The sequence below is a fragment of the Oncorhynchus nerka genome, linkage group LG4, assembly GCF_034236695.1.
Source record: "Oncorhynchus nerka isolate Pitt River linkage group LG4, Oner_Uvic_2.0, whole genome shotgun sequence".
Taxonomy (NCBI): Eukaryota; Metazoa; Chordata; class Actinopteri; order Salmoniformes; family Salmonidae; genus Oncorhynchus; species Oncorhynchus nerka.
The window spans coordinates 42,571,420-42,597,633 of record NC_088399.1 but is presented as its reverse complement, the minus strand read 5'-3'; the positions used below and the strand labels follow the sequence as shown (position 1 = coordinate 42,597,633).

General features: G+C 45.5%; 1 protein-coding gene across 1 annotated transcript in view; it reads left to right on the top strand.

Moving 5' to 3' along the window:
* unc5cb (unc-5 netrin receptor Cb) overlaps nt 1–26,214 on the top strand; it is a 188,768-nt gene that overhangs the window by 146,115 nt on the left and 16,439 nt on the right. Inside the window, exons 5-10 of the mRNA XM_065017547.1 lie at nt 275–455; nt 2,291–2,458; nt 2,771–2,935; nt 11,582–11,641; nt 21,371–21,562; nt 25,001–25,348. Coding sequence (XP_064873619.1) covers nt 275–455; nt 2,291–2,458; nt 2,771–2,935; nt 11,582–11,641; nt 21,371–21,562; nt 25,001–25,348 — 1,114 coding nt within the window. The remainder of the gene's footprint in view (nt 1–274; nt 456–2,290; nt 2,459–2,770; nt 2,936–11,581; nt 11,642–21,370; nt 21,563–25,000; nt 25,349–26,214) is intronic.

Here is a 26,214-nt window from a genome sequence, read left to right as displayed (position 1 = left end):
AATCCTGGACTTGAGCTTTATTGGAGAGGTGAATGGGAGACAAAGAGAAGAAAATGTCTTTAAACCTTTTAAACACTTCCTGGTGATTTATTCCAGAGGAAATCAGGTTAACGTGTCTGACTGCCGTGCAGTCCCAGTTTCATGTCTGCTCTTACCGACTAGTTTTGATTTCTACTGGTCTTCATTATTCATGGTCTCTCCCTCTTTATCTTTCTTTCATTATCTTTCTCTCTTTCTCTCTCTCTCTCTCTCTCTGCCCCTCCCTCCCTCCCAGGTGGAGTGGCTGAAGAACGAGGAGATCATAGACCCTGCTGATGACCGTAACTTCTACATCACCATCGACCATAACCTGATCATCAAACAGGCCAGACTGTCTGACACCGCTAACTACACCTGTGTCGCCAAGAACATCGTCGCCAAGAGACGCAGTACCACGGCAACAGTCATCGTCTACGGTAGCAATCAACTCCCACCGTGACACGTTGACCGTAACAGCCTTCTAAAGTTGCACTGCATGAGGCAACTGGTGGGGTTTTTGTGTCTGTGAGCAACAGATGCATATCTGTATTCCCAGTCACGTGAAATCCATAGACTAGGGCCTAATGAGTTTACATCAGTTGATTGATTTCCTGATGTGAACTGTAACTCGGTAAAATCTTTGAAATTGTAGATTGTTGCGTTTATATTTTTGTTCATTGTAGCTGGAACCTGTCAGGTTGTGATAGGTGTTTGAATGGAAAGGCTACTCCAGGAATCCTCACCCTCTCCTGAGTCCTGATAAACACTGTACCTCTCTGCTCCCCAGTCTCCCCTTAGGGGATTAGACACGCGTGACAGCACAGACATTCAGGCCTCAGGACTTCTTCCACCCTGGGAGGAACGTAACTACCCCCACCCAGCATGTGAAGTGGCTAAACCTCAGGTTATTAAATCAGTCTGTCAGTCTGTCAGTCTAGCTAATCATCAGCTAACAGACACGAGGCTGTTTTATAGCCTCAACCTCCTACACAAATACACGCACGTGGCAGTGAGCGCACACACACGATCCACACGCAGAAAACCGGACCAGAATGGGTGGAGGTTTGCAGGAATTGATGATGTCACCAGGGTCAGGTTTCAAATCCATCTCTCCTTCCATCCCTCCAGTGTCTCCCGGCACAGCACATCATCCATAAATCACACACACTGGCCCTGCCATGGAGGATTATGGGGGATTAGGGGGTCCTAAGTTATTGTTGGTGTCCTATTTGTTAATTTATCTATTTTACTTGTCCATTCTGACAGGCAAGAGCAGCATGTGTGGCTTAGATGAGTCCAGTATGAGGGTGAAGTAGAGCAAGTGTGTGTGTGTGTGTGTGTGTGTGTGTGTCTGTGTCAGCAGACTTTGGGGTCTTCAGGGACTGGGGTCGCTGTCCCTGCTAGGCTTTTCCCTTCACTAATGCAGTCTGGGAGGATTGAGTGAGTGCGCCGGAAGACAGCTTTGATGTTGGCTCATCCTTAAAAGAATACACCAGAAGCCACTTTCTCTGCCTGGATTGCATCAGTCCCCCTTCCCTGTATGCAGGCAGGCAGGCAGACGGACGGACAGGCAGACAGACGGACGGACAGACAGACAGACGGACAGACAGACGGACAGACGGAGAGGGAGAGGGAGCGAGATAGTTTCCCTCATTACCAGAGGAGACAGACCAGCCCAGTGGTTTTCCAGCCTGCACCACAACAAGGAATCCTGGAAAGGGCTGGGGAGGACACGCAGAGAGAGGGTTGGATGGAATGAAAAAGAGAGAGACAGAGAAGGAGGAAGAGTAATAAAACCCCATAAGTAAAGAAAGAGACAGTGAAGAAAGGCAGGGCTTTGGCTCTGCTCCCGTGGTGTCTGATGCTTGGGGCTTCACTCATCGTAAGCTCTGAGGGGCCTCCAGCTCCTTACATCTGAAATGCCACAGTCGTGTTCTCAGCCACACACCCCACTGTCATTCTGCTCTGGATCTCGACTGAGACGCAGATGGAATTGGAGGAAAGGAAGAAAGGATTTGAGGGATTCAGAAGATGGGAAACACAGCAGCCAGAATAGCCTGTCCACATAGCTAACTAATGAACAGTGCTAACAGGGGAGAACCCAAGTGTGCTACAGATTCTTCAATGCCATGTTCATTCGTGCAAAAAAGGGCTGGTGGAAAACACTCACATTCTCCAAGACTCACTCAATGCCACTATCAAAAGGACAATGATTGTATTTGCTAAAGAGTTAAACATGTTGTTTTCCAATGTTGTTGGGGTTTTTCTACAGTGAATGGCGCCTGGTCAACATGGACAGAGTGGACGGTGTGTAACAGTCGCTGTGGCCGTGGCTACCAGAAGCGCACGCGGAGCTGCACCAACCCAGCACCGCTCAACGGGGGTGCCATCTGTGACGGGCAAGCCATTCAGAAGCTGGCATGTAACCCACTGTGCCCAGGTAGTTACTGCACCACTTGTCACAACCCTTATGGAGAAGGGGAGTGCAATTTACTGGACAACACAAACAGAGCACTATGTATTGTCATAAATATAGATATCTATCATTCTTACTCTCACTCTTACCCACCCCACTCCGCCCTGACCCACCCCACCCCGTTTCTTTCCCACTAATTGTCACACACTCATGCACCCAATCTCGCACACTCTCACTCCCACCCTCCATGCCTTCTCACCCTCTCCTCCCTCCCTCCCTCCCTCCCCACCACCATGCCCCCCGCACCCCACTCCCTCCCTCCCCTCTGTGTGTTAGTGGATGGTCTGTGGACAGAGTGGAGTAAATGGTCCACGTGTGGGACAGAGTGTACCCACTGGAGGAGGAGGGAGTGCAGCGCCCCGGTGCCCAAAAACGGGGGGAAGGACTGTGAGGGCATGGTGCTTCAGTCCAAGAACTGCACCGATGGCCTGTGTATGCAGAGTGAGTACAGTACATGATTACCATCCTCACTCTATCCTACCCTCTTCTGTCTGATTCTGTAGGAACCCAATGCATTATAACGTGATCACTATGTCTCTGTCTGTCTGTCTGTCTGTCTGTCTGTCTGTCTGTCTGTCTGTCTGTCTGTCTGTCTGTCTGTCTGTCTGTCTGTCTGTCTGTCTGTCTGTCTGTCTGTCTGTGTGTCTGTCTGTGTGTCTCTTTGTGTGTCTCTTTGTGTGTCTCTTTGTGTGTGTGGTTAGGAGCCATCCTGTTTCTCACTGCACTCCCATAAGACACCTCCACCCACTTCCCCTGTATCCCTTTCTCTCCGCTGTTTCACACTCACATCCTTGCACTAACATACACTTACCACACACACACACACTTTTTCTCTTTCCGTCACACACACTATCCGCCTTTTTGGAGTGAAATTACACAAAGACAGGAGACAATGTGTATCTTTGTTCCGCCCTGGGCCCCAGGGAGTACATCTAGAGTAGTCAGTGTGTGTTAAACAACAGCCTCGTCACCACACCACCAGGCAGCATTACTGTAAGCTATTACTCTTGTCACAGAGTGGGCATTCAGGAGCTATATTTAAAATAATGATAAGTGATTATAATGTACTCACAGGGAATCTCATAATTGCTGGGCTACTGTGATTGCTGCTCTAATTTAAAAAGCACGGGATTCCATCGGTCCAATGAGAGGAAAATTGGGAGCCCCAATGTCACACAAGCACAGACATGCTGCTTTTCCTGAACGCCCAGTTCTATGTGTTGACAAGCAGGCTAGTATTTGTTTCCCTGTAGCTCTCTCGCAACAAGTATTACAACTGGGGGGAAAGGCAGTCGAATTTCCTGGCGTTTCCTCCTAGTGCTCCGCAATCATTCTATAAATGTTATTGTTTTGCTCTTAACTCCTCTTGAAGAGCCTAAACCCAGCTTGTGGTCGGGACCGCTGGAGATTTTCCGTAGGCGGAGAAATGCTCTTTGAGAAGACGAGAAACACACAGTTCAGTTGAGCCAACAATCCTGCCTCCTTTTCCCTTTTTATACAGTCAGAGAGCTGCAGAGATCGGAAACATACTGTAGCTTTTCGCTGCTTTGTTCTGTGTGCTGCAGACTCGCAGGGTAAAACCTTTCCTACTTTGAAGTCGTGCTTATCTGCTAATTCTGAGAGGGAGGGAGAGAAAGAGCGAGAGAGAGAGAAAGGGGGAGAGCGCTGTAGGCAGGAGCAAGAGTGTTCTTGTCAAATTAAAAGTCAGGGGCGAGACTTTTTTTAAATCACTGCCTTCCTAATAAAGTCTTTAGGGTGAAAAGCCCACACACTGCCTATGGTTCCCTCTACGGTTCCAGTGTGACACTAATAGAACCCAGACGGTCACCGTACTCCAATAACACCATGCAGACGTTCCAGATGTTCTCTATGACACTAATGGAACCCAGACAGTCTTTACATGTCCTGTGCTGTATCGGATGCAGATGGTCACATGCATTCCACTAATATCAAATGTTGTACAGTAGCCAATAGACTTGTAAATAATGCAGACATAGCTGCTCCATACCATGAATATGACCTATATAGTCACCACATTCCATCCTGATATGTAGATTGTACCTATGTCTGACTGGTATGACCCAGATGATGTGACTGCCACTAATATAATGAATACAAACAGTGGTACATTTACTGATTACTAGTGCATATTTAGCAAGATGGATAAGCTGTATGTGTACAGCTTTGTCACACTGAACTGGTGGTTGATCTGTTGTTTTAAATGCAGGTTCAAATAGCAGCTTTGAGATGGAACAAACATTTTCTTCAGCCTTTTTAAAAAATGTATTTTTTATCTCAGCGTGCTGTGAAGCCCTCGTGAAGCTCCCTCTCCTTCCATCGCTCTCTCTCTCTTTTTCTTTCCCTCTCCTTCCATCGCTCTCTCTCTCTTTTTCTTTCCCTCTCCTTCCATCGCTCTCTCTCTCTTTTTCTTTCCCTCTCCCCCTCGCCCGCTCTCTCTCTTTTTCTTTCCCCTCTCCCCCTCGCCCGCTCTCTCTCTCTCTCTCTTTTTCTTTCCCTCTCCCCGCGCCTCTCTCTCTCTCTCTCTCTCTCTTTTCTTTCCCTCTCCCCGCGCCCTCTCTCTCTCTCTCTTTTTCTTTCCCTCTCCCCCCCGCGCCCTCTCACTCTCTCTCTCTTTTTCTTTCCCTCTCCCCCTCGCCCGCTCTCTCTCTCTTTCCCAGACTAAGCCCATTGCAGAAGCATTAGTTCTCTGTTAGATTAATGGCCAGTTTGCAGAGGATATAAACCCATATCCATATAGATTTAGGATCCTTCCCTGGATTGATTTTAGGAAAGCTAAGAGGGTGAAGCCACTTATGTCAACGCTAATAACCATCTCCACCCGCATTTAGGAGAGCGGCCCATTATCTAAAAGCTCACATTATGGCAAATATGATTGGGAATGGAAGATGTGTGCAATCTGAACTCACCTCACCCACTGATTTTCCTCTCTCTACGCTGGTCTGGGATCAGCACTAATAGATACCCTTAGATTCCGTTCCAGTTTGATCTCGTTTTCTTGTGGGGGGGGGGGTTGAATTCATTTTAAACATTGCAAAATGTAATCCATCTGATTGATTTGATGAACTAATTAGTCTGACGCATAGCAATGTTGCTCACGCTGAATTGCTACTATATATGCGTCATCAATCTCATATACGCGTCATCAAACTCATATACACGTCATCAAACTTGCTTATTTATAACCTTTATTCTGGAAACGGCCCTAGATATTGAAGGATAGATGAAGAAAGGGGTCAGACTTTCACTTTCACATTTACATTTACATTTAAGTCATTTAGCAGACGCTCTTATCCAGAGCGACTTACAAATTGGTGCTTTCACCTTATGACATCCAGTGGAACAGCCACTTTACAATAGTGCATCTAGGTCTTTTAAGGGGGTGAGAAGGATTACTTTATCCTATCCTAGGTATTCCTTAAAGAGGTGGGGTTTCAGGTGTCTCCGGAAGGTGGTGATTGACTCCGCTGTCCTGGCGTCGTGAGGGAGTTTGTTCCACCATTGGGGGGCCAGAGCAGCGAACAGTTTTGACTGGGCTGAGCGGGAACTGTACTTCCTCAGTGGTAGGGAGGCGAGCAGGCCAGAGGTGGATGAACGCAGTGCCCTTGTTTGGGTGTAGGGCCTGATCAGAGCCTGGAGGTACTGAGGTGCCGTTCCCCTCACAGCTCCGTAGGCAAGCACCATGGTCTTGTAGCGGATGCGAGCTTCAACTGGAAGCCAGTGGAGAGAGCGGAGGAGCGGGGTGACGTGAGAGAACTTGGGAAGGTTGAACACCAGACGGGCTGCGGCGTTCTGGATGAGTTGTAGGGGTTTAATGGCACAGGCAGGGAGCCCAGCCAACAGCGAGTTGCAGTAATCCAGACGGGAGATGACAAGTGCCTGGATTAGGACCTGCGTCGCTTCCTGTGTGAGGCAGGGTCGTACTCTGCGGATGTTGTAGAGCATGAACCTACAGGAACGGGCCACCGCCTTGATGTTATTTGAGAACGACAGGGTGTTGTCCAGGATCACGCCAAGGTTCTTAGCGCTCTGGGACGAGGACACAATGGAGTTGTCAACCGTGATGGCGAGATCATGGAACGGGCAGTCCTTCCCGGGAGGAAGAGCAGCTCCGTCTTGCCGAGGTTCAGCTTGAGGTGATGATCCGTCATCCACACTGATATGTCTGCCAGACATGCAGAGATGCGATTCGCCACCTGGTCGTCAGAAGGGGGAAAGGAGAAGATTAATTGTGTGTCGTCTGCATAGCAATGATAGGAGAGACCATGTGAGGTTATGACAGAGCCAAGTGACTTGGTGTATAGCGAGAATAGGAGAGGGCCTAGAACAGAGCCCTGGGGACACCAGTGGTGAGAGCACGTGGTGAGGAGACGGATTCTCGCCACGCCACCTGGTAGGAGCGACCTGTCAGGTAGGACGCAATCCAAGCGTGGGCCGCGCCGGAGATGCCCAACTCGGAGAGGGTGGAGAGGAGGATCTGATGGTTCACAGTATCGAAGGCAGCCGATAGGTCTAGAAGGATGAGAGCAGAGGAGAGAGAGTTAGCTTTAGCAGTGCGGAGCGCCTCCGTGATACAGAGAAGAGCAGTCTCAGTTGAATGACTAGTCTTGAAACCTGACTGATTTGGATCAAGAAGGTCATTCTGAGAGAGATAGCGGGAGAGCTGGCCAAGGACGGCACGTTCAAGAGTTTTGGAGAGAAAAGAAAGAAGGGATACTGGTCTGTAGTTGTTGACATCGGAGGGATCGAGTGTAGGTTTTTTCAGAAGGGGTGCAACTCTCGCTCTCTTGAAGACGGGAGGGACGTAGCCAGCGGTCAGGGATGAGTTGATGAGCGAGGTGAGGTAAGGGAGAAGGTCACCGGAGATGGTCTGGAGAAGAGAGGAGGGGATAGGGTCAAGCGGGCAGGTTGTTGGGCGGCGGCCGTCACAAGACGCGAGATGTCATCTGAGAGAGAGGGGAGAAAGAGGTCAGAGCACAGGGTAGGGCAGTGTGAGCAGAACCAGCGGTGTCGTTTGACTTAGCAAACGAGGATCGGATGTCGTCGACCTTCTTTTCAAAATGGTTGACGAAGTCATCTGCAGAGAGGGAGGAGGGGGGAGGGGGAGGAGGATTCAAGAGGGAGGAGAAGGTGGCAAAGAGCTTCCTAGGGTTAGAGGCAGATGCTTGGAATTTAGAGTGGTAGAAAGTGGCTTTAGCAGCAGAGACAGAGGAGGAAAATGTAGAGAGGAGGGAGTGAAAGGATGCCAGGTCCGCAGGGAGGCGAGTTTTCCTCCATTTCCGCTCGGCTGCCCGGAGCCCTGTTCTGTGAGCTCGCAATGAGTCGTCGAGCCACGGAGCGGGAGGGGAGGACCGAGCCGGCCTGGAGGATAGGGGACATAGAGAGTCAAAGGATGCAGAAAGGGAGGAGAGGAGGGTTGAGGAGGCAGAATCAGGAGATAGGTTGGAGAAGGTTTGAGCAGAGGGAAGAGATGATAGGATGGAAGAGGAGAGAGTAGCGGGGGAGAGAGAGCGAAGGTTGGGACGGCGCGATACCATCCGAGTAGGGGCAGTGTGGGAAGTGTTGGATGAGAGCGAGAGGGAAAAGGATACAAGGTAGTGGTCGGAGACTTGGAGGGGAGTTGCAATGTTGCACACAGAGTTGCACTTTCGACCCGTCCTTAGGGGTGAGTTCAATGTGAAGGTAGTTTGACCCTCCTCTCTCTCTCTCTCTCTTTCTCTCTCTGTCCCCCGCTCTCTCTTTCTTTCTTTCTTTCTTTCTTTCTTTCTTTCTTTCTTTCTTTCTTTCTTTCTTTCTTTCTTTCTCTCTCTCTCTCTCTCTCTCTCTCTCTCTCTCTCTCTCTCGTCTCTCTCTCTCTTTCTCTCTTTCTTTCTCTCTCTCTCTCTCTCTTTCTCTCTTACTCTCTCTCTCTCTTTCTCTCTTTCTCTCTCTCTCTCTCTTTCTCTTTCGGCCCGTCTTAGTGGATTCTGATGTTGTTTTCCAAGGCTGTGGTAACTCCGCTCTCAGACAGATGACATTTTGTTGACATATCGATCTGTAGAAAGGGTAGGGCTGACTGCAGCACAAGGTCTAAGACAGCCTTTATTCTTATCAAACATCAGACACTGTGAAATATCACTACATTGTATTATATTTACCTCAAGGCTTGTATTTATTTAATATATTTTTTTGCTGAATTATATAATTGTATGTAATATAGTCAACATTTACCACGAAAATAGATAGGGCTAAACAACAACATTAGTATATGTCTAATTGTAGTTGTTTTGGGAATGGAAGATTCTTATGCATAATTCCATGTTAAATATGTACAAGTCGGAAGTTTACATACACTTAGGTTGAAGTCATTAAACTCGTTTTTCAACCACTCCCCAAATTTCTTGTTAACAAACTATAGTTTTGGCAAGTTGTTTACAGACAGATTATTTCACTTATAATTCACTGTATCACAATTCCAGTGGGTCAGAAGTTCACATACACTAAGTGACTGTGCCTTTAAACAGCTTGGAAAATTCAAGAAAAAGATGTCATGGCTTTAGAAGCTTCTGATAGGCTAATTTACATCATTTGAGTCAATTGGAGGTGTACCTGTGCATGTATTTCAAGGCCTACCTTCATACTCAGTGCCTCTTTGCGTGACATCATGGGGAAATCAAAAGAAATCAGCCAAGATCTCAGGAAAAAAACTGTAGACCTCCACAAGTCTGGTTCATCATTGGGAGCAATTTCCAAACACCTGAAGGTACCACGTTCATCTGTACAAACAATAGAACGCAAGTATAAACACCATGGGACACCATGGGACCACGCAGCTGTCATACCGAGACGCGTTCTGTCTCCTAGAGATGAACATACTTTGGTGCGAAAAGTGCAAATCAATCCCAGAACAATAGTAAAGGACCTTGTGAAGATGCTGTAGGAAACAGGTACAAAAGTATCTATATCCACAGTAAAACGAGTCATACGTCGAAATAACCTGAAAGGCCGCTCAGCAAGGAAGAAGCCACTGCTCCAAAACCGCCATAAAAAAGCCAGACTACGGTTTGCAACTGCACATGGGGACAAAGATTGTACTTTTTTGGAGAAATGTCCTCTGGTGTGATGTAACAAAAATAGAACTGTTTGGCCATAATGACCATTGTTATGTTTGGAGGGAAAAGGGGGAGGCTTGCAAGCCAAAGAACACCATCCCAACTGTGAAGCACAGGGGTGGTAGCATCATGTTGTGGGGGTGCTTTGCTGCAGGAGGGACTGGTGCACTTCACAAAATAGATGGCTTCATGAGGATGGAAAATGATGTGGATATATTGAAGCAACATCTCAAAACATCAGTCAGGAAGTTAAAGCTTGGTCGCAAATGGGTATTCCAAATGGACAATGACCCCAAGCATACTTCCAAACTTGTGGCAAAATGGCTTAAGGACAACAAAGTCAAGGATTTGGAGTGGCCATCACAAAGCCCTGACCTCAATCCTATAGAAAATGTGTGGGCAGAACTGAAAAAACGTGTGCGAGCAAGGAGGCCTACAAACCTGACTCGGTTACACCAGCTCTGTCAGGAGGAATGGGTCAAAATGTACCTAACTTATTGTAGGAAGCTTGTGGAAGGCAACCTGAAACATTTGACCCAAGTTAAACAGTTTAAAGGAAATAAATCATGCTCTCTCCTATTATTCTGACATTTCACATTCTTAAAATAAAGTGGGGATCCTAACTGACCTAAGACAGGTACTTTTTTACTAGGATTAAATGTCAGGAATTGTGAGAAACTGAGTTTAAATGTATTTGGCTAAGGTGTATGTAAACTTCTGACACAGTACTTATGGGAATCAATCAATTATAGAGACTACTTTAGCCAGCCAAGCCTGTTGTTGGGGACACAGATATAGAAACCAGTCATACTACTATTCAGGAAGCATCGGAATAAATGACTTAAAAATAGACAATGATTTCCAGTAGGAGCACCACCTTCGTCCACAGCTCAGCGATGTCACGTTGAAAGAATAGCCCCAATAGAAACTGGGTGTATAGCGTTGGTTTCCTTTAGGAAGCTCTAGCTAAAGCAGGTTTTTTACAGTGGCAACAGACTCACTCAGCATGAATATAACTAAGCAGGATGGGTCCGGAGGTCCCATCATTTAGGCCTGTTCTGACAGTCAACTCCCCCGGCTCTCTGTCTCGGTCTCCTCAGTCTGATTACATGAACGCACTCGCCCCATCTATCACACTATAGATTTGACTGTCCATTGACTTGTCTACCTATCCCCCCTCTTCCTCTCCATCAGGAGCTCATTGTTTGTCTGTTTGTGTATGTCCCAGGTGATGGAGTGATGCGTGTGACTGTGTGTGTTCCTGGAAACGTGTCTGTGTGTGTTTAGTGTGCGTTCTCTGGGGTGTTGATTGTTTTTGTGACGTTGTGTTTAGGCCTTTAAAGCACAGTAAGTGTCAACACAGTAGGGATATGTGTGGCGTGTTCAGTCATTTCCATTTTGACCTTCCCTCATACAGCTCGACCATCCCTCTACCCCTCCACCTCTAATGTGGGAGGTGATTCCCAGCCCAGCTGTGACAGATGCAGCGCTGTCGGTGCTATTGACCCTGCCATTCTCCTGCTGTCTATCAGCCTCAGCTAGCTCCTCCTCCCATCCTCCTCTCCATTCCTCCTCTCCTCCTCGGCATTCCTCCCCTCCTCCTCTCCTCCTCTCCATTCCTCCTCTCCTCCTCTCCCCACAGCCATTCGCTAGTGCTGCTAAAGAGCACTAAACCCATGCAGCTGATGGATAACACCACTTCCCCACAGGCCCTCCTCCTCTCTTCCTCTCCTCCAACGCCCCTGCTCCTCTCATCCCTCTCTCCACACATGGCCCATAGAGACTGAGAGAGGAGAGGGGAGCGTCCAAATCAAGAGAGATTGTTTCCCTGTGCCATCATTCCTCATGCCTTCTCTGTTGCATTGTTTGTTTTTCGGTTTATTTTAAATTTGATTTTCATCCTCCCGTCCCACCTCCTCCCCCTCTCCCTCCTCTCCCTCCTCTCCCTCCTCTCCCTCCTCTCCCTCCTCTCCCCAAGGTTCCTTTTATCAGAAGTCCTCTGAATTCAACAAAGACAAGATTGATTTGGGATATCCATGTGAGTTATTGTTTTTATTTATGTATCCATTCCTTTTTTCTTCTTTTTTTCACAGACACACTTTAATGGCGAGGTATATGCATGAGGTCTTTACAGTATCTGCATAACAAGCATCTAGCAACCAGGCATTTGCAAACATTGCTCCTCTTTCCGATTCGCAATGATGCTTTTACATAGTTATTTGGTCAGATGACGGTGCATAAAGACCTTATATATACCCTGTCAAATAAAGTGTCAACCTTATTTCCAATTGTCCTCCATAATCACTGCCCTGTACCCTGCCATGCCTCACCCTCCTTCTTTCACTCCCCCTAGCCTCCTGTGGTAGGTCCCTCTCTCTACCTTTCTGTCTCTCTGCTCTCTCTCGTATCGCGTACCTTGGCTGCTTGACTATCTGTTTTCACCCTGACTGGCCCTCGTACCCTTGGCTGGTAGTGCCCTTCTATCATGTTGGTGCTCATTGTCTCTACACTGCCAGCCTGCCACTGTCTTACCCCAGTCCACAGGGATTTGGTATTTTATTAGGATCCCCATTAGCTGTTACGATAGCAGCAGCTACTCTTCCTGGGGTCCACACAAAACATGAAACATTAAATAATACATTATATTAATAGACAAGAACAGTTCAAGGACAGAATTACATAAATGTAAAACGGCACACATAGCGTACATATCAGTATATACACATAATATCTATGTCAAATAGGGGAGAGGCGTTGTTGCTTTATCTGTTTGCTGATCACTTTAGTAATCTTTGATGGAAGGGAGTTCCATGCAATCATGGCTCTATATAATACTGTAGGTTTTTTGAATTGGTTCTGGATTTGGGGACTGTGAAAAGACCCCTGGTGGCATGTCTGGTGGGGTAAGTATGTGTGTCAGTGCCGCGTCTTTATAACCATTGAATCAACCATGACAGTTTACATTTCAAGGTAACACAAAGTGATGTGGCCTCCTCAACTTGCTCAACAGCCACATTATTCATCATCAGATTCAGCTGTGTAGAATTTAGTGAATGATTTGTAACATATACAATGCTCTTAGTTTGAGAGATGTTCAGGACTAGTTTATTACCAGCAAGCCATTCTAAAACTGACAGAAACTCTGTTTAGGGCTGCATTGATTTCACTAAATACACACACAGGTTTTGTTTAATGCCAGTGGCAGATCATTGTTAAAAATAGAAAAGAGTACCAAGAGAGCTGCCCTGCGGTGCACCATACTTTACATGTTTAACATTCCATTAAAGAAAACCTCAAGCTTTTTCACATCATTCTTTATGTAATTTATCTTGGTTTTTTAATACCATTTGTTTTTGTTCAGTTGAGTCACATTTCTCAATTTACAGTACATTTACCAATCAGATGTGCCGCCAGGCTTATTCCTCACTCCTTTTGCCTCGTGCCTCTCAACCATACATCTTTTCAATTCCTCATCCATCCATGGAACCTTAACAGTTGTAACAGTCCGTTTCGTAATAGTTGCATGCTTATAAATAACTGGAAGAAACTATTTCAGAAATGCATCAAGTGCAGCATCTGAATGCTCCACATTACACATATCAAACCAACAGATATTTTTTTATATTTAACATTATGTAACGGCTGTTTGAAGAAGTGGACCAAAGCTCAGCGTGGTAAGAGTTCATGCTATTTTAATAGAACTGAACACTGAAATGCAAAAACAACAAAGAGAACGAATGAACTGAAACAGTTCTGTCTGGTGCAGACACAAAAACCAAAAATAACTACCCACAAAACACAGGTGGGAAAAGGCTACCTAAGTATGGTTCTCAATCAGAGACAACGATAGACAGCTGCCTCTGATTGAGACCACACCTGGCCAAACACACAGAAATAGAAAACATAGAACACAAAACATAGAATGCCCACCCCAACTCACGCCCTGACCAAACCAAAATAGAGACATAAAAAAGTATCTAAGGTCAGGGCGTGACACATTGGAATCAGTACAAAAGCTTTGTATGATCTCTTATACACTATTTTAGGCCCCGCCTTTGGAACTTTGGCTTTTCTATGGACACTATATTATGGCCAGTACATCCAATGTGTATGGATACAGCTTCAGAGCAGAGCTCTACAGCATTGGTGAAAATGTGATCAATACACATGGATGATATAGTTCCTGTACTGTTTGTATATACCCTGGTAGGTTGATTAATAACCTGAACTAGATTACAGACACTGGTTATAATGAGTAGCTTCCTCTCGAGTGGACAGCTTCATGAACAATTCAACTCTGTTAAAATCAAACAATGTATCAAGCATTGCACACATATCCAGATAATGAATGTTAACAGTTGGTGGCCTCGAACATCACCCCAAAATAATAGGCTTTAGATGAGGCAGGTGAACCTGCAACCACAACACTTCACCAGCATTAGACATAAGATCCTCTCCAAGCTTTACAGGAATATGGCTCTGAATATATGCAGCAACACCTCCTCCATAGGCATTCCTGTCTCTTCTGTGGACAGTAATATGGCTCTGAATATATGCAGCAACACCTCCCCCATAGGCATTCCTGTCTCTTCTGTAGATCTTATATCCCTGCATTGCTACTGCTGTATAATCAAAGGAATTCTCTGAGTCTCAAAGATGGACAGTATATTAATGTTATCTGATCTTAGCAAGTTATTGATTTCATGAATCTTATTTCTAAGGCTACATACACTGGGTGAAACGTTAATATTAACATAATATTCAGTTGCATCCCTTTTGCCCTCAGAACAGCCATAATTCACACGGGCATGGGCTCTACAAGGTGTTGAAGGCGTTCCACAGGGACACTGGCCCATGTTGACCCCAATGCTTCCCACAGTTGTGTCAAATTGGCTGGATGTCCTTTGGGTGGTGAACCATTCTTGATACTCATGGGAAACTGTTGAGTGTGAAAAACCCAGCAACGTTGCAGTTCTTGACACACTCAAACGGGTGTGCCTGGCTACCATACCCTTTTGTCTTGCCCATTCACCCTCTGAATGGCACACATACAAAGTCCATGTCTCAATTGTCTCAAGGCTTGGAAATCCTTCTTTAACCTGCCTCCTTCCCTTCATCTACACCGATTGAAGTGGATTTAACAAGTGACATCAATAAAGAATCATAGCTTTCACCTGGATTCACCAGGTCAGTCTACAGTGCATTCGGAAAAAATTCAGACCCCTTGACCTTTTCCACATTTTGTTACGTTACAGCCTTATTCGAAAATGGTAGAAAAAAAATTGAATCTACACACATTAATAAAAAAGCCAAAATAGGTTTTTAGAAATGTTTGCAAATGTATTAATAATAAACTGAAATATCACATTTACGTAAGTATTCAGAACCTTTACTCAGTACTTTGTTGAAGCACCTTTGGCAGCGATTACAACGTTGAGTTTTCTTGGGTATGACACTACAAGCTTAGCACACCTGTATTTGGAGAGTTTCTCCCATACTTCTCTGCAGATCCTCTCAAGCTCTGTCAGGTTGGATGTCCAGGATCTGGCCACTCAAGGACTTTCAAAGAGTTGTCCTGAAGCCACTCCTGCCTTGTCTTGGCTGTGTGCTCAGGGTCGTTGTCCTGCTGGAAGGTGAATCTTCACCCCAGTCTGAGGTCCAGAGTGTTCTGAAGCAGGTTTCCATCAATGATCTCTCTGTACTTTTATCCATTCATCTTTCCCTCAATCCTGACTAGTCTCCCAGTCCCTGCTGCTGAAACACATCTCCACAGCATGATGCTGCCACCACCATCCTTCACCGTAGGTATGGTGCCAGGTTTCCTCCAGACGTGACACTTGGCATTCAGGCCAAAGAGTTCAATCTTGGTTTCAATCTTGTTTCTCATGCTCGGAGTGTCCTTTAGGTGCCTTTTGGCAAACTCCAAGCGGGCTGTCATGTGCCTTTTACTGAGTAGTGGCTTCCGTCTGGCCACTCTACCATAATGGCCTGATTGGAGGAGTGCTGCAGTATGGTTGTCCTTCTGTAAGGTTCACCCATCTCCACAGAGGAACTCTGGAGCTCTGTCAGAGTGACCATCAGGTTCTTGATCATCTCCCTGACCAAGGCCCTTCTCCCCCGATTGCACAATTCGGACGGGCAGCCAGGTCTAGGAAGAGTATTGGTGGTTCCTTGCTTCTTTTATTTAAGAATGATGGAGGCCAATGTGTTCTTGGAGACCTTCAATGCTGCAGAAATGTTTTGGTACCCTTCCCCAGATCTGTGCCTTGACACAATCCTGTCTCGGATGTCCACGGACAATTCCTTCGACTTCATTGCTCGGTTTTTGCTCTGACATGCACTGTCAACTGTGGGACCTTGTATAGATGGGTGTGTATCTTTCTAAATCATGTCCAATCAATTGAATTTACCACAGGTGGACTCCAATCAAGTTGTACAAACATCTCAAGGAAGATCAATGGAAAACAGGATGCACCAGAGCTCCATTTCGAGTCTCTTAGCAAATGGTCTGAATACTTATGTAAATAAGGTATTTCTGTTTTTTAATTTTTTTATTCATTTGCAAACATTTCTTAAAACCTGTTTTTACTTTGTCATTATGAGGTATTGTGTTTTATGGGGTACAAGGCTGTAATGTAACAAAATGTGGAAAAAGTCAAGGGGTCTGAATACTTTTCCTAATGCACTGTATGTCATGGAAAGAGTTAGGAAAGAGTGTTCTGAATGTTTTGTACACTCGGTGTATATTAATATATGCTATTTTAAACTCTTTCGTGGGTATCGGAGATGGACATAATATGAAGAAAAAAAATAAACACACAACGGTTGGCAAGGACATTGTTCGGGCTAATAGAGTCAGTCAATCAGGCACTTGTGAGTGTCAGTTAGTGTATGTGTGTGTTTGGGATGTGGGGCTAAAGCTAGTGACCCGGAAGCTAGGTTCTCTCACTCCCGGAAGCTAGGCTCTCTCATTCCCGGAAGCTAGGCTCTCTCACTCAATGAGCCTGTTGTAGTGGATGTAAGCAATGTCCCCACGCTCTCTGGCAGCTTTCATGGCTGGGATAAGTTATTTCCGCCTCTGGTGTAAAACTTTCGAGTAGTCCTCATTAAGGAAGATGTTGGTTCCTCTCAAGTTCTTGGCTCTCTCCAGAACAGCCATCTTGTTCTTAAACCTTAGGAACTTGACCACTATTAGCCTGGGTGTGTCATCTGGGTTGGTTGCAGGTTTTCCAGACCTGTGGGCGCGCTCCACCTCAATCTTCCTCTGATCTGCAGCTTTTCAGTGAACATTTTTCCTCAGACTTTCTCCTCAGACTCCATTCAGGTCTCATGTGAAGACTCTATGCCATCCACAACCATGTTACTCCTCCTGGATTGTGTCTCTCTGTTTCCCCAGTCATCTGTAATGATGATTCACAGACAGTGCTTATGCCGTCTCGCTTGGAGTCACAGTTTGTTGTCATCTGGCTACCAGTCTCTTTCAGGACATCCACCTCTCTATGGGAGAACTGCAAACTGTTCTTAAGATCCTAGACCTCTCTGGTCAGGTTGTCCATTTTTTTATTTTATTAGTTGAGTCCATCCAAGACTGAGGCACCGAGTCTGCCTGAAATATTACACCTCTGTCTGCTCTCGCTCTCTCTTTTACCTCTTTCTCGGGCTCCGCCTCTACGTAGAAAATGAAGTGTTTGATTTTTCTCCTTTTCCGACAGTTGCTCGTGTTCAAAGGGATGTATTAATCTAAGTGATACATTTTAATGCTCGCACTTAGCAGGTTGCTGCCTTCTATCATCAAAGCACGGATAGGAGATTCCTCGAAGGTGGGGATATATGCTAAATAACTACAGGGGAGCTTGGCAAAGGGAGCACAGTGAAATGGCATTTTCAGACTTCTGGCGGTTTTGTTCTCTCCTCTGCTGCGTGTCAGAGTGGGGATTAGTGGCCTAACATATGTATCTGTGGAGAATCTGCTGTCTTTAATGTGATGTCTATGTTCAGACAAGGGGTATACTGAGGGCTGTATAGGGGGAGCTGATAGGGGTTGAAAGAAGTGAATGTTTTAAAATGCCTGCGTACTGGAATCCCCACACGGCATCTGCCATATTCTTGCCATATTCATAAACCTTCAACCAAAGTAGCATGATCTGTTATTGTATTGTGGCGTTTTAATCCTAGTGTTCGCATGGCGCTGTGCACTTATGGCAAATACATAACCTTCCTAACCCAAGATGTTATTTGTGAAATGGCCACTAAAAGCGTTTCCCTTTAAATAGCGAGCCGATGTATCTCCCCGCCTGATGTTTCAGGTTTTAATGTCACGTACACACGTACAGTGAAACACCTTTCTCGCCAGCTCTAAAACCCAACAATTCAGTAATTGTATTCAATATCGATGTAGTGCTAAACATAACATAAGGTAGAACAAAAACACACGAGAAATAAAAATAAGAATTAAGAAGAACACGATAAAGTAAGTAAGTAAGCATACTACATACAGGGTCAGTTCCAGTATCATATTTACAATGTGCAGGGATAATGGAGTGATAGAAGTAGATATGTATAGGGGTAAGGTGACAGGCATACTGGAGTGATGGAGGTAGATATGTATAGGGGTAAGGTGACAGGGATAATGGAGTGATAGAGGTAGATATGTATAGGGGTAAGGGGACAGGGATAATGGAGTGATAGAGGTAGATATGTATAGGGGTAAGGGGACAGGGATAATGGAGTGATAGAGGTAGATATGTATAGGGGTAAGGGGACAGGGATAATGGAGTGATAGAGGTAGATATGTATAGGGGGAAGGTGACAGGGATAATGGAGTGATGGAGGTAGAAATGTATAGGGGTAAGGTGACAGGGATAATGGAGTGATGGAGGTAGATATGTATAGGGGTAAGGTGACAGGGATAATGGAGTGATGGAGGTAGATATGTATAAGGGGAAGGTGACAGGGAAATGGAGTGATAGAGGTAGATATGTGTAGGGGTAAGGTGACAGGGATACTGGAGTGATAGAGGTAGATATGTATAGGGGGAAGGTGACAGGGATACTGGAGTGATAGAGGTAGATATGTATAGGGGGAAGGGGACAGGTATACTGGAGTGATGGAGGTAGATATGTATAGGGGTAAGGATATATGATCAACAGAGTAGCAGCAGTGTGTGTGTGTGTGTAGAGTCCTTTGAGTGTGCATAGAGACAGTGCAAAAATACAAATAATGTCAGGGTCAAGGCTGGGTCAATTCAGATGATGTCGGGGTCAAAAGGCTGCTCTTCTCTGGGGCAGGGCTGCGTTCAGGATATTAATGTGTTGGCTCACCATCATTACACTGTGTGTGTGAAGGGCAGCGGGCAGCACCGCTTTGATCCTGGACGCTGATTAGTGCCTTTAAACATTGTCTGAACGAATGCCCAACCAGCTGAGGATGACTATACTCAAACAGACAGTAGAAAGACTAAACTCGACAGCAGCACTGCACTATGATACTGTAGACAACAACACTGACATCCTATACCCTTCGACAGAACGGCACGTAATGCGAGAAATAGCCTACAGCGCATATTTCCATTTGCCATACTTTTCCGTTCTCCCAGAACATTTCTTCTGCTGCCTAAGTACTCCCTCTTGCCCCCTCTGCCTCCCACCCCCGCATGTGAAAATAGAGGACTCAGATTGAGTGCCATCTGCATCACTTAAAGACATCAGGCTAATATACGCAAATGGTCCAACGTTCATACCGGTTAGTGATTTATGGCTGTGGGGGCTGGAGTAGTGGTTAGTACTGCCATCTACTGGTACACCATTGATCAACAGCATTTGGAATCCATTTTCCAGTCATACAGTATGAAGCCATCAATGGCTCTTTGATCTGAGCCTTTGTACCATGATGTTCTCTTTTGATTACTGATCATTTATGGACTCCCATCTACTAGTGTTGATTTTTCCCTCACGACATCTCACCATACACGGCTTGAAATCCTTTGTTCTCTCTCTCCTCTCTCTGCTCTCCTCTGTCTGTCTTTCTTTCTTTCTTTCTCTCGCCTCTCTCTTACTGTTTTTTCTCCCCTCTGTCTCTCGCTCCCTCTTTGTCCCTCTCTGTCCCCCTCCTCTAACTTTCTCTGTCTTTCTCCCTCTCTCTCACACACTCCCCGCACACGCACGCACACACACACACACACACACACACACACACACCCCCACACACACACACTCCCCCACACACACACACTCCCCGCACACACTCCCCACACACACACACACACACACACACACACACACACACACACACACACACACACACACACACACACACACACACACACACACACACACACAAACTCCCCCACACACACACACTCCCCCGCACACACACACACTTTTCCAGTGGCATTTAGACACCTGTAAAGAAGGCTCTATTTTTCGCATGTCAGTTTTTTGACAGTGACGGATATTCTTTACAATTACCAACATCACAAAAGGCTTTGACACTGTTTCCAAGGCCATCCATCTTCAACTGTCCCACTATAATGATGGCTTGTCATTACAGTCTGGGTTCCACAGCCATTAGAACGAACAGAACCAAACCTCTGCTCTTAAAATCACCCATTCCTCAGCTGGAAGAAAAGCTCTGGGAGGGAGAGATGAAAGGAGAAATATATTTCTAGATCTTATCAGAGAAATGAGAGAACAAAGCTGGAGAAATAGAGGAATGTTAGTGTATGTACTCAATCACAGGTCCCTGTAATTAACAGCTGACCAACATATCTTTTTGAACCAGGGTTTTGATCTGCTTGTTACAACCTATGCTTCACAGATGTGTCATTGATCTATGCTATTACTGTACTGTAGTGACTGTGTTATTCAGAGCTAATGGTAATGCATACCATGGTACGGGGAATGCTTTCATGCATGTCATACAATATCCCACCCCTCTATAGTCTCTTTCTCTCTCTCTCTCTCTCTTTCTCTCTCTTCTCTCTTTTTCTCGCTCTCTCTCTCTCGCTCTCTCTTTATCTCTCTTCTCGCTTACTCTCTCTCTTTCTCTCTCGATTTCTTTCCCTCTCTCTCTCGTTTTTCTATCTCTCTCTCTCACACTATTTTCTCTCTCTCTCTCTCTCTCTCTCTCGCTCTCTCTCGCTCTCTCTCGCTCTCTCTCGCTCTCTCTCGCTCTCTCTCGCTCTCTCTCTCGATTTCTTTCCCTCTCTCTCTATTTTTCTCTCTCTCTTTCTCTCTCTCTTTCTTTCTCTTTCTCTCTCTCTTTCTTTCTTTCCTCTCTCTCTCTCTCTTTGTCTTTCTCTCTATCTCTCTCTGTTCTCTCTCGCTCGCTCTCTGTAATGCTGCCTATTTAATCTGCCCTTCATTTCAACTCTAAACCCCTGGCACATTAAACTGTCATTATCAGGACATTGGACCAGTACGGGTTTGACATTTCACTATGTCCTTGAACATTCCATGTGCAGTGCATATACTCCAACAACACCCACATGTCTTTTTCTAGAAGGGCGTGTGATGCAAAGGTGGAATTGTATATAATGGACCAGAATGAATTCATAGTATGTTGATGAGTGACTGATGTTATTAAATACTCAATGAGCAGGATATTGGGGTACTGATACTGTCTTTATTAGAAGACAGTATTTATTAGAAGACTGATAATACAACTGCCTATCACGTGACTAATGGAGTTAAATGTACCCTATGAGGTGATTACATATTTAAAGAGACTCTCTCTCTCTTTCTCTCTCTCTCCTCTTCTCTCCCGCCAGCTGCCCCCAGTACAGATGACGTTGCGCTGTACGTTGGCGTCGTCATCGCTGTGATCATGTGTCTGGTCATCTCCGTCATCGTGGCGCTGTTCGTCTACAGGAAGAACCACCGCGACTTTGACTCTGACATCATAGACACCTCGGCCCTCAACGGGGGCTTCCAGCCCGTCAGCATCAAGACGGCCCGAACAGGTAGGAGGAGGGGTGTGTTTGTGTATTTTCGTATCAGAATAACAGGTGATAAATGAGTGTCGCACAACCTCCCTGTCTGTGTGACGTGTTAATGATGAGGTCTCTACCAGGAAGTTGACTTCTCTGCCCATATCATTAACCTGCTGAGACAGACAGACCTAATTGGCTCAGACACGCTGAAAGCGGATGTGTGTCAGAGATAATGATCTGAATGCAGATGGTGGTGTTTGACTGCAGATGAGATGAGGTGGGAGCAGAGAAAGGTTACCCAGGATGTTTGTGTAGGCGAAGTGATGAGACTGGCTCTATTAGAATGCCGGTCACTAGGAAGTAGGGAGGGAGGGCAATCTAGCAGCTATCATTAAGGCTTAATTACGTCTCTCTGTGTGTGGTGTATTCAACTGTAATTAGATTTGGTCAGGACAGGATTGACTGGGCTGAGGACAGAGGCCGTGCTAAAAGGTTGGGACTGGGGGAAGTAGGGAGATGGAGGCATGTGGCTTGAACAGTTTGATATTTCGGTGGAGAGGGTGATGTTAGATTTAGGCTGGGGTGATTAAGTCAGGCGATGGACAGAGAGAGAGATAAAAAGAGATGCCAGTTCAGAGACAGGTAGAGGGGTATAACAAGAGATGCCAGTTCAGAGACAGGTAGAGGGGTATAACAAGAGATGCCAGTTCCAAGACAGGTAGAGGGATATAAAAAGAGATGCCAGTTCAGAGACAGGTAGAGAGAGAGAAAAAGAGATGCCAGTTCAGAGACAGGTAGAGAGAGAGAAAAAGAGATGCCAGTTCAGAGACAGGTAGAGAGAGAGAAAAAGAGATGCCAGTTCAGAGACAGGTAGAGAGAGAGAAAAAGATGCCAGTTCAGAGACAGGTAGAGAGAGAAAAAGAGATGCCAGTTCAGAGACCGGAAGAGAGAGAGAAAAAGAGATGCCAGTTCAGAGACAGGTAGAGGGATATAAAAAGAGATGCCAGTTCAGAGACAGGTAGAGAGAGAGAAAAAGAGATGCCAGTTCAGAGACAGGTAGAGGGATATAAAAAGAGATGCCAGTTCAGAGACAGGTAGAGGGATATAAAAAGAGATGCCAGTTCGAGACAGGTAGAGAGAGAGAAAAGAGATGCCAGTTCAGAGACAGGTAGAGGGATATAAAAAGAGATGCCAGTTCAGAGACAGGTAGAGAGAGAGAAAAAGAGATGCCAGTTCAGAGACAGGTAGAGGGATATAAAAATAGATGCCAGTTCAGAGACAGGTAGAGAGAGAGAAAAAGAGATGCCAGTTCAGAGACAGGTAGAGGGATATAAAAAGAGATGCCAGTTCAGAGACAGGTAGAGGGATATAAAAAGAGATGCCAGTTCCGAGACAGGTAGAGAGAGAGAAAAAGAGATGCCAGTTCAGAGACAGGTAGAGGGATATAAAAAGAGATGCCAGTTCAGAGACAGGTAGAGAGAGAGAAAAAGAGATGATATAAAAAGAGATGCCAGTTCAGAGACAGGTAGAGGGATATAAAAAGAGATGCCAGTTCAGAGACAGGTAGAGGGATATAAAAAGAGATGCCAGTTCCGAGACAGGTAGAGAGAGAGAAAAAGAGATGCCAGTTCAGAGACAGGTAGAGGGATATAAAAAGAGATGCCAGTTCAGAGACAGGTAGAGGGATATAAAAAGAGATGCCAGTTCAGAGACAGGTAGAGGGATATAAAAAGAGATGCCAGTTCAGAGACAGGTAGAGGGATATAAAAAGAGATGCCAGTTCAGAGACAGGTAGAGGGATATAAAAAGAGATGCCAGTTCAGAGACAGGTAGAGGGATATAAAAAGAGATGCCAGTTCAGAGACAGGTAGAGGGATATAAAAAGAGATGCCAGTTCAGAGAAAGGTAGAGGGATATAAAAAGAGATGCCAGTTCAGAGACAGGTAGAGGGATATAAAAAGAGATGCCAGTTCAGAGACAGGTAGAGGGATATAAAAAGAGATGCCAGTTCAGAGACAGGTAGAGGGATATAAAAAGAGATGCCAGTTCAGAGACAGGTAGAGGGATATAAAAAGAGATGCCAGTTCAGAGACAGGTAGAGGGATATAAAAAGAGATGCCAGTTCAGAGAAAGGTAGAGGGATATAAAAAGAGATGCCAGTTCAGAGACAGGTAGAGGGATATAAAAAGAGATGCCAGTTCAGAGACAGGTAGAGGGATATAAAAAGAGATGCCAGTTCAGAGACAGGTAGAGGGATATAAAAAGAGATGCCAGTTCAGAGACAGGTAGAGGGATATAAAAAGAGATGCCAGTTCCAAGGACCCCTAAAGCTTATATCAACCAACTCGGGTTGCTATGGCAGCCTGCACCTGGCCGTTAGAGAGAAATAGAGACAATGAGAGACATTAGACCAGACTACAGGTGTTTCATTTACCTCTCTGTGCCTTGACGTCAGCCCTCAGGTAAACACGCCGCATGACGACGACACAATGTGGATTTTGATCTTGAATCCAAATAGGCTCACTAAAAATAGGCTCACTCGCACCGTTAGCTATTTACCATAGTGGTAAATACATATTTACATGATTTCAATTTCTCTTACACTGTGTAAGGTAGAGAGGATGAGGAGCAGTGTGAAGACACAGAGGCTGTTACTGTAACAGTCCCCACCGGCCCACTCAACACCCATCATGAATATTCATGTGTGTACCTGTTAAGTAAACTGCTATATAATGATGCCATCTGTTCCTTATGACACACCGTGCTGCAGAGCTATAGTTAGGAGCTCTGAGCAACAGGACTCTTCACACGGTTTATGTGTAGAGCTGTCAAGTAAACACATAACTCTACACAGTTTAGTAGAGTTTAAGCAGGACAGAGCTGATTTCCAGCCGCGTAACCCCGCAAAAAAAGGTAACCGAAAGCTAAAAATAAATGTTACCCAAAACCTCTTAAAGGCCCAGTACCGTCAAAAGTCTGTTTTTTCCTATGTTTCATATCATGGTGAACAACAGCTGATAAAACTAACACTGTAAAAGTGTGAAGAAATGTGCTATTTCCTGTACAATCTACACAGGATCAGCATGTTTGCATGGGCGAGCGTTTTGGCTTCACATCACCAGGCAGTAAATTGGTTAATAGACCAATAACAAAGAGAGTTCCAAACCTCTCTGCCAATAACAGCACATTTTCAGTTAGCCCCTCCCCACTTAGACCGATCCCAGACAGACCAGCAAAAGTCTTGCTTGAGAAAGTTTTTTTCTAAAAAGCTATTTTTCGTCAATGGGAATCCATTATGAAGGCCAATGTTACACATGAAATGATTTTATATTGACATAAAAACGGCTGCATTATAGGCCTTTAACAGGTCAATACTGACTGGTCCTAATGGTGTGTTGGTCTGGCTGCACCTCTCCTTTACACCCTAGTCTTACCACTGACGTCAGCGTTTTCCTCTCCTGTCCCCAGCTGACATCCTGACGGCACCCCCTGACCTGACCTCTGCGGCAGCCATGTACCGTGGACCCGTCTACGCCCTCCACGACGTAGCCGACAAGATCCCCATGACCAACTCCCCCCTCCTGGACCCCCTGCCCAACCTGAAGATCAAGGTCTACAACTCCTCTGGTCTGGTCACCCCCTCCGAGGACCTGTCTGACTTCTCCCCCAAGCTGCCCCGTTGCCTGCTGGATGGGGACACCATGGGGAGGAGGACCCAAACCCAGACTTTGCTCCGTACCGGTACCAGGGACCCCTCCTGTACCGCCCTGGGCTCCTTCAACTCTCTAGGGGGGCACCTCATCGTCCCCAACTCAGGTATGGGTCTTTATGGGTCTGTCAAAGGAGGAGGAAGTGTGGTACAGTCTCAAAGTGGGTTGGTGTATAGTATTTTTTTTTATGTGTGTTTGAGTAAAGTGACGTAAATAATGGTTTTCTTAATATAGGACAGTCAAATAAATGATGCATGCCAGCAGAGCCACAACACAACACTAAACAATACATTCATTGGACTATAACAGTGACAAACGGTGCCCACAAACTGTTAGGGCCGACATAAAGCTGTCCCAACAGCAGTCCCAACATCTTACCACTGCTACACCTGGCTATCAGCGGAGCCTTGTCTGGCAGCCAAACAGTTCATTCAGCCTCATTTACACCCTTTGTAAAAAACATAGCTGATATGGTTGACTTGCTTAAACAAATGTGGTTTCTACTGACAATTGAGATGTACAAACTATGGCATAAGGGAACGACGAGTGATAAGAGGCAATCTGTAATTTCGATTAAGACATTAATGAGCGAGCTGGGATGGATGTCGTCAATATAAATATTTGTTCAGCACTTTTGAAATGTACAGGGACAGAATTCAGAACACGGGCTGTTCTTACAGTATTCTTCCTGTACACTAAGTCAGAACCGAGGGATGAATAAAGTGGGCATATAAGCAGACAATGAAAGCTCTTTCAATATTCGATAATGACATTCCTCTAAAACAGGCTATAAAATCAAATCAAATCGATTTTTATTGGTCACATGCACATGGTTAGCAGATGTTAATGCGAGTGTAGCGAAATGCTTGTGCTTCTAGTTCTAGCAGTGCAGTAAAATCTAACAAGTAATCTAACAATTCCCCAACAACTACCGAATACACACCAATCTAAGGGGGTGAATGAGAATATGCA